At 56.3% G+C, this 8,779-nt stretch overlaps 3 protein-coding genes across 3 annotated transcripts; 2 read left to right on the top strand and 1 right to left on the bottom strand.

Moving 5' to 3' along the window:
* Positions 1 to 2,057: 2,057 nt before the first annotated feature.
* On the top strand, positions 2,058 to 2,806 carry SDRG_08096 (hypothetical protein; the record flags this gene model as incomplete). Its single annotated transcript, XM_008613963.1, has 2 exons — positions 2,058 to 2,595; positions 2,637 to 2,806. The coding sequence occupies 2 exons, from the start codon at positions 2,058 to 2,060 to the stop codon at positions 2,804 to 2,806; spliced, it is 708 nt and encodes a 235-aa protein (XP_008612185.1).
* A 459-nt stretch (positions 2,807 to 3,265) lies between these two features.
* SDRG_08095 (hypothetical protein) lies at positions 3,266 to 4,849 on the top strand. The gene is made up of 8 exons (XM_008613962.1): positions 3,266 to 3,413; positions 3,459 to 3,673; positions 3,721 to 3,756; positions 3,801 to 3,902; positions 3,945 to 4,235; positions 4,277 to 4,386; positions 4,430 to 4,476; positions 4,528 to 4,849. Exons 1-8 carry the CDS (start codon positions 3,326 to 3,328, stop codon positions 4,785 to 4,787), a joined length of 1,149 nt encoding a protein of 382 aa, XP_008612184.1. The 5' UTR covers positions 3,266 to 3,325; the 3' UTR covers positions 4,788 to 4,849.
* On the bottom strand, positions 4,810 to 6,613 carry SDRG_08094 (hypothetical protein). Its single transcript, XM_008613961.1, has one exon. It carries the CDS (start codon positions 6,582 to 6,584, stop codon positions 5,010 to 5,012), a length of 1,575 nt encoding a protein of 524 aa, XP_008612183.1. The 5' UTR covers positions 6,585 to 6,613; the 3' UTR covers positions 4,810 to 5,009.
* Positions 6,614 to 8,779: the final 2,166 nt, after the last annotated feature.

Below are 8,779 nucleotides of genomic sequence, written 5' to 3'. Positions count from 1 at the left end.
TAAGCCCGCGCAGCGTGTCCAAGCTCAAATGCCTGATCTATGTTGGGCGCAAGTGCTACACCGGTGCTGACGGGCGGCTTCGCATTCACACTGTCACGATGTCTCTCACCAACGCCGCCCGTCGGCACATTGGGGTGTTTTGAGTGTGGACTTTGAGCTGTGAAGCAGCTCGTGGGTACTCGTGCGTCACACTTAAGACAAATGACGCAACTACACCCGCTCGGTTCGACAACGGCGCTGGTACCAGCGACTCTGTGGTCTCGGCCGAATCAACAGCAACTGGGCCTATGCGCGTTTTCGGGCGCGGTCGAACTACTCGCCACTCAGACTGTCAATGCGTCTACGGATGTGGTCGAGTCAAACGCTTGCTGGCCTGTGTGCATCTTCAGACGAATGGAGGCGGTATGATGACACGCAGGCAATCACGGTTGTCAAGAGCCGGTGAAGGCAGCGTCTAGCTGCGAATGTCAGTTTTGGCAACTGACAGCGGCACCCCGCTCCGTGGTCTTACTGGTGCGCAGGTAATTGCCAACCGATCACCCCCCAGCTAATGATGCTCCCCTCGCTCGTCGTGGTCGCCCAGTATGCATCGTCATCGGAAAATCAGCGGCATGTCACGGAACTACGGTTCTACCTGCCGACACCACCCAATTTGCACCGACGACATATCAGAGAAGGATCAATGCGGTCGCCGCAGCCCCCTCGGCTTCGAGGAGATGAGCCCCCAACCGCTGTCGGACGACATCCACGTCTTTTCTTTTCGATCGGCGCGTCGTTCAAAATTCACAGTCTCGCAAGGACGTCTCGGATCTTCGAGTTTGGTGTCGTCTCTATGCCCGCGGACCGCGGAGAAGATTGGCGCGTGTCCAAGCATGCGTGCGGGTAGTTCACGCCCATGGCCGATTCGTATCGCGATTTGGGAGTGTGTACCGTACTCGCTGCACCATGTTTGTATGCGCGCGACCGTGTGACCGTTTCCGCTTCAGAGACGACGCCAGACATAGGGAGGCCGTACTCCCAAATACCGGCGTGTGTACATTGTACTTTGAGGCAAATAGGAAACTAAAGCTAGCTGACTGCTGGAGCCCTGGCCACAGGCTCCTGTACAGTCCCATCCTAACGGTTTCTCGGTAGGACTATCTACTGATAGATCGCCTTGTCTCGACCTAGTGGTTCGAGAGCTGATGAATATCGAGTGCTCAACCACTGTATGAGGCTTCTACTGCCACAGACCGCTGCTCGCGGCCTGCACCAAGACCAACACAGTTTGTTTATATTGGGCGCTCGCTCATTCTAGGCTCGCGCAGGCTTCCGTTCCCGGTCCGAGCTGACCTCGACGTACTGGCCCCGACCTTTTCGGTGGCGCACTCCAAGCACGTCCCAACGTACGCCTTCGACAACTCCTCCCAGTCAACTACACGCTAAAGTCGGACGCCGCCAACGTCGGCATCGCCATCATTGACCATCGACACAATTCATTTGACTCGATTGACCCAGAAGTGGAGGTCCTGTTTGCCAGGGTAATCCAAGCTGACAACACCCGGCTTTTAGGCTAACGTTAGCAAGGCAACAACGATGCAACGCGGATGACGACATCTCCATGAGCACCCGCGAAAGCTTGGGCTTTGATCTCACGGCGTGAGAGTGGGAAAAGACGACCCTTCGGCACCTCAACATCGAGATGCTGAACATCAACACCTCGGCGCTAGAAGCGGATCCACAGACCGTTTGACGCCTTACACTTTTGTTTGCGAAGTACGAGAGAAGTACCAATAGTCCGATGGAATGAGATCGTGATTCGCTTTCCGCACCCGGCCGTCGCCAGAAAATTGCATCGCCCGTTGACGACCCCGTCAAGCCTCTTGGCGACGCACGTATTACCAGGAAATGCAATGCGCGTGCCTCGCGCCACTGTATGTGCGCGTTCTTCTGCACGGCGGACGAGGCTCGGTGCGGTTTCATACGGCGTCAGAGCTCAAGTCTAAACGATATTGTTCGACGAATTCAAGAACCTTTCAAATATATCGTATTCCAGAGTTCTCTCCATCCGTGTGCCGATGCCCCGGCTGCTGTCGCTGGGCCTCGTCGCTGTCTTTGTGCTCTGGCCGTCGATTGTCCTCGGCTCAGAGCTTTCAGTCGCTCAATATGATCAGTTTATGACGCCAACACCAACCTGCTCCGTGTACTCGACGGCAAACACAACATCGAAGGAGTCCGTCTTGAAGTACACGTGCCTGGGTGTGCCCGGTGGTGCTGTCCTCGCGCCTCTGGAGAGCTCCGAACCCATGGTGCGAGCGGGTGCTAGCGACCAGTACAAGGTCTACTTGCTCCGTCGCGATACGAGCTACCTTGCGTACGAGCAAGGCGCGACCTTTGCTTGCGAAAATCCCGACTGCAATCTTGACCTCGCCGGGACGCCATATGAAACACCGACGCGGGTTCTTGTCCCCGGCGACTACGTCGTCGTTGTTGTCTGTTTGAGTGGATCTGGCTGCCGTTTTCAGCTCAATTGGCAGCTCGGCAAGACTTCGACGGATCCGTTCCAGTGCGCCCGCGCCAAAAGCTTTGCCTCGTGCGTGGAAAATCGAGGGTGCTGTACGTGGTGCAACGACAAATGCTCGCCGCGACTGCAGCAGTTTTGCATCGGCACCAGCGCCTCCAATTGCAACGCCACGGGCTTATGGATCGGGCCGGCACCGGTGCCAACGACAAGTACGCCCCCGACTCCAACAATGCCATCGACACTGCCACCGACACCAACAACAGCCGAACTACCCGCAACGTCGAGCACGCCACTCGTTTCTAGGGCTCGGAACGCAGTATTTGTGCCCTTCGCACTCGCTTTATGTGAGTTCTATGGAGTGTAACTCGTACTAGTATGGCCCAAGACTTCCTTTCACACCAACAGTATGCCTGTCCACCCAATGGCTGCGCGTACAATTGTAGCAAGGCCGTAGTACCTACTAGTAGTTCAGTGGAGCAGCAATGCATTTGAAGTGCCACGGTAGTGTACACTACTAGTATGAACTGGGCGGTAGATCACTTGGGTAATCTAATTGCCGCACCGTCACTGTCCACATCACTTGGTCCTCACCTCGGTCAATCGAATCTGATCGTGTCCAAACAACAACCAAAAAAGATCAGCGCGCCACCGACACTTGCGCCAACACTTGCGCCAACTGGACAACTTGCTTGTGGCATATGCCACATCCTACAAGGCGATTTGGATTGGGCCGCTTAAAATAGCCAGTGCCCAATCAGCGACGCGACCGCTACGATTTGCACGAATCGCGAGCCAGTTGTGTTCGGATTGCGAATCGGCAAGATGCCAGACGACCGCAAGCCTCGGCTCACCGCCCACGAGAGCCTGGCCGCACCGAGCCGCCTGCTTCTGGCCAAACTGCCGGCGCTACGTAGGCAAACGTCTGAGCGCAGCGCGTCTCATCAAGCCTGCGTAGACGAGGCCTTCCGACCAACATGGTTCCTTCCGAACGGGCACTGCCAAACCATAATGACACACAGTCTCAACGTCGTGCCACGCAAGGTTGTGCACTACGAGCGCGAGCTCGTTCGCTTGGTAGACGGCGGTACGGTCTCGCTCGACTGGGCGTCGCCCAAGGCACGGCCGGCGAACCTCGCAACCTTGCTTGACGACCGAAGCGCGCCGACGATCGTGCGTCCTGGGATTCCATCTCCTCGAGGTGATATATTGTCTTCTAGGTGCTCATGCATGGTCTGGGTGGCGGCAGTCACGAGGTACACTGTACGATTTTCCATTGCGCTAGTGCAAATGAGTCTAGTCGTACATTCAGCTCACAGCCAAGCGCTGCCTTGCCGCCGGCTTTCGTGTCGTGGTCATGAATGCGAGGGGTTGTGCTAAGACTCCTGTGACGACGCCCAAGGTACGCTTGCCACCGCTACACTCGGCAACTAAGCGCGCCTAGCTCGTGTGTCCGGCCGTCACCGCGGACGTCAAAGAGGTCGTGGCACACCTCCGCGCCACATCTGCGCCAGCGCCAACGCCGTTAATTGCGGTCGGGTACTCGCTCGGCGCCAACATATTGCTCAAGTATGTTGGCGAAGCGGGCAACTTGTGTCTGCTAACCGCCGCGATTTCGCTTGCAAACCCGTATGACCTCGAGATGACAACCGCGCATCTTGCCACGTCGTGGTGGCACCGACAAATCTACAACAAAGCTCTCACCAGCGGCCTCGTCAAACTCATTTTCAAAAAGGTGCATTCGTCAAGGAAGAAGCTTGCCACATTGCTGTTTAGAGCAACGCGCACGCCGTGCTGTGCACCGAGGCGACTGTAAATTTGAAGCAGCTCAAGAAGGCACGCATCTTGGAAGACTTTGATCGCGCTTACTCATGTCCTGTCTTTGGGTACGAAATGACATTGTGCACGCGACCATTTATCGCGCGCTAGCTACGAGACACCGCTGGACATTTACAAGGATGCATCATCAGCAGCTTGTACGACCCAGTAGAATGCTTTCGACTTGTGCGCTCATGTAGATGCAATAGACATTGCAGGGATTGCGATCCCGACGCTGTGCCTCTCGGCGCTCGATGACCCGATTTGCCCGCGCCAAGCCATTCCATACGACGTCGTCAAGGCCAACCCCAACGTCTTGCTCGCGGTCACGACGCACGGCGGCCACTTGGGCTACTACACGCGCAACGCCCTCGACACGTGGTACATCAAGGCCATCGTGCAGTTTGCGATCGCCGTCAAGCCCACGGTCGACGCAGACGACGACCTCCACATCGTTTTGACGCCGTAAGGGCCTTGCCGACACAAATAATCACGGGCGGCAATGAAATTCAACCACTTTGACTCTAGCTACGTGTTAATCGCCATACGCACTCGGTTAGAGTAGTCTTGCCGCATTACAAGCGGCGGCTGCTACGACCAACTCGTGCTGCGGCAGTCTTCAGCCCGTGGCGTTATCGATATCGGCTACACGGTAAGGATACTATTGTTTGTCAAGTACATGTAATATCTACTAGCAGACGAGCTCACCAAGACTGCCTTTGCGGTCCCAGTGCACAGGCGCGCCAAGAAAGGTCTTGGCCGCCGCCATAGCGTCACTGCTAAAGTAGCCAGCACAATGGCTGTAAAGGTACTGCACCATAGCGTAGTGGCGGCGACCCATCGCTTTCCACAGCGCGTCGTCCGTGCAGCCCTCGGATCGGTGCTCGTTTAGATACGCGACGACGTCCAAGTGGCCAAAACCCGCGGCGAGGTTCATCGCAGCATACGTGCAGCCATCGTCCGGGCGCCTTGTGTGCAGAAGTGTGACCATATCGAGCCGACCGTGCGCAGCAGCCAAGTTGAGAAGCTCGGGGCCCCAGCCGCCGTCACGAACCGCCCACGGGTGGTCCACGAGGTATTGTAAGACATCCGTTCGGCCGTGGAGCACCGCAATGCGTGGGTCGCTGCGCAAACCCAACGTCTCGAGGAGAAATACGACAAGGGCGAGTGGTGCTCGCGTGCTGGCCATGGCAGCGTCGACCGACGTCAGCGTCACCGCCTCTTGGTGCCGGGATGAAATGAGGTGAGCAATGTGGTCGTGGCCCGCCGCGACTGCGCGCTCGAAGGCCTCCGGGGGCCATGGTACGCGCGGCTCGTAGACGTCGATGAGCTCGAGTATCGGCAAATTGCCTGCGCGTGACGCTTCAATGATGCACGACTGTACGCAGTTGCGGCCGACGTAGGCTTCCAAGCTTCCTCGTACGGGCCAGAGAGAACGCGCGAAAAAATCGCAGAGCGCGACGTGCTGACGCTTGAGCGCGCTACGTGCAATGGGCACTAGGTGCTCAGGGCGTGGGTAGAGCTTGTGGAGGGCGAGGAGCACGTCAAAGTGACCTGTCTGCGCTGCGGTTTGCTTGGCGCGCTGGATGGAGACGGCAAAGGGGGCCGTGTACCGACAGAGATACTTGAGAACGTCGAGTTGGCCATACGCGGCCGCGATCTCGTAAATGTTGGGACGACAGAGGCCTGGGTAGTGCTCGTAAAGAAAACGCACGACGTCGAGGTGACCTTGTTGGACGGCGGCTTCGAAACCGACCGACGTCGCGCCTTCGGTTCGGTGCCGTTGGAGGTACGCGAGGACGCGAAGACTGCCGCGCTCGGCCGCAAGGTCCATCGCGTTTGTCGAGCACGTGTCATGGCCGTGGGACTGTAGCCAGTGTACGAGTGTCTCGTGGCCGCGGGCAGCGGCAACGTCGAGCAAGCCACGCGGTGCAGTCGATGGGCAGGCAATCTCAATCGCTTGCAAGAGGCGTTCGCATCGGCACGCTACGATCCAATAGTAGATGCCTTGGACGCAGGGCCGGACGTTGGCAGCGAGGAGGCGCAAAAGGCCGTGGACGCCGTACGTGGCGTACCATGCGGCCACGTCGCCGTCGGTGGCGACGGCGCGGGCGTAGTGGTGGCCCCACTCGACGTCTGGTGGCATGTCGAGGTCGGCAAAGCAGCTGCGCGGCAGGCGGAGGAAGCTACACACGGCGAGGTATTGACCATCCTGGAACGACGCCACAAGGCGCACGAGATCGTGGCAGCGCAGCACACTCGCCATCGTCACGTCCGAGACACATAAAACGGTGCCAATTCAACTCTGGCTCGTTAGATTGCCATGCTAGGCTAGCGATGCATATGCATATATTCTACGTTGGACAATACAGGCTTCCAGTTAAGTCCAAATTCATATGCAGCCTATATTGATTAAATGCTTTGTATGCATTTTCAAATGGGGCTATGCGCTGGGACAGAAACGAGCGCCTTGAAGCACACACTTGAAGTTCGGCTTGCGAGCCTGGCCAAGCAGCGATAATCCTGGCGTGGCTGACGAGTCATCGAGTGCACGGAGACCTTCTGGTGTGTCTTCATGTGTCCGGGCTGGTCAACCTTGGACGGGACCAATACGCTGAAGAGCCCGGTACCCAGCACTGCTCTACGCGCTCGTTCCATTAGTCGCCAGTCACTGGACACTACTGGTCATGAATCGGTCGTATTGCTTTGCTCGCAATAGACACAGGACGTGGTGTTAAAGCTTGCCGTGCGAGGTGCTTTGCTAAAGCTGCGAGTTACTGCAAGAGTGCAAAAGCCAAAGTGATTGATCTTAGACGAACCTATCCTAGCGTGCTAGTCTACGTTCGTCTGCGGCCCTTCGTTGGTGGTTGGCCTTCATGCCTTGAGTGGGAACGAGTGGAGCTCGACGCTTCCATCGTGAGCCAGGCCCGTGTCGCCAGCTGGGTCTCGTTCGTGCTCCAGCTTGGCCGTGTAACCGATCGTTACACGGTGGACTCGGTGCCAGGCGCCACCGTCTGACACGTGGGCACGACGAGCCGCTGCAGTGTACCGTGTAGTCACTACGCTGAACGCATCGAGATGTGAACACACCACTTGTGTGCTCGAGCCAATATATCTTGTTGACAAATTGTCGACGGCGCAGGTATAGACGCTTCCCACTACAATTGTACGAGGAGCTATTGGTGTCACTTGCACCCCGTAGCCTGGAATTGTTGCCCAAAGCCAAGACAAGAACTGTTATATTCCCTTGCCCAAAGCACTCTGAACGGATCCATCATATGTATTGTCATCGCTTTGCTTGGGCTTTCGTAGTTGGACAGCAACAGGATAACCAAAAGAATACGCAGCACAACATATTCGTTATTCTCCTCCATGGCTCACACACTGCCGCGGTGATGCGTGCACCGCGAACAAGGGATAGGGCCGTTTCCAAGCAGTGGAAGAGGTTTTCCGCACAAGTCCGAGCGATCCAGATTATCAAGATCCAAAACGGAAACGCAAGATACAAGATCCAAGATGCAGGCGCAGAGCAAGCGAGCTCAAGCCATTTCCAAATTGGTAGTCAAGAGCTCGTCCAGAAGCGCGACACGCTCTAATAAGACACGGGCGGACGCTAGCTCGTTTCCCAGCGCCGTAAGACAGTCGTGCTTCATGGCGTCGTGCTCGTCCGAGTCGGTCGCATTGAAGCGACCATGGCGTCTTGGAGCCAAGCGTGGGCGGTAGTGTACGCGCGCACGTGGCAGAGAATTTCGCCGACAGCAACCTGCGCATCGAGCGTGCCGAGAGCATAGAATCTAAAGTGCTTCCAGCTCGTGTAGTAGCACGAACGAGCGCAAGCGCGGCGAGGGGTGCATCGTGAAGGAACTCATGGCCGAGGCGGCACCACTCGTCGATTCGGTGCAGCTGCGACGCAGGCAGCGTCATCGGCTCGAGCGTTATGGCGTCATGCCATGGCAGCAAGGTTGGGCAAATACTGGATTTCTGTATCAAATACGCATATATAGTTTATTTGACTTATATAAGAATTATAAATGGTATATAATACCATGACGTGGCAGGCTGTCCACGCAAGCTGCCAAAGAAATATAATGTTTAGAGAGTAAATATTAGTTGTCGGGGGTGGCGGAAGACAAGGGTGCGCAAAGCGATAGAATCACCCACCCCATCGTACCCGACTGCATTTACCCACCCTACATGACCATGTAGAGGCACCTAGCCTATTTTACTCAGCCTACATGGCCATGTAGAAGGCCAAGCAGCAAAGCACGCAGAGTATATACCGGATTTGTAATATTGCGCGAAGTATATATACGCATATATACGCAAATCCATTTTACAATAAAAAATATTTGCTAAATAAACAACCTTGATGGCAGGAACATGAGGGATAGTGGACCACACAATCTAGGTGGCGATAGGTCGTGGAGACCGTCCGCTACAATCGACTCTCATCCTTGTCGG

Source organism: Saprolegnia diclina (genome assembly GCF_000281045.1).
Source record: "Saprolegnia diclina VS20 unplaced genomic scaffold supercont1.24, whole genome shotgun sequence".
In the NCBI taxonomy this organism is placed as follows: domain Eukaryota; phylum Oomycota; class Saprolegniomycetes; order Saprolegniales; family Saprolegniaceae; genus Saprolegnia; species Saprolegnia diclina.
The sequence above is the reverse complement of the archived record's forward strand: the minus strand, read 5'-3'. Positions and strand labels throughout refer to the sequence as shown.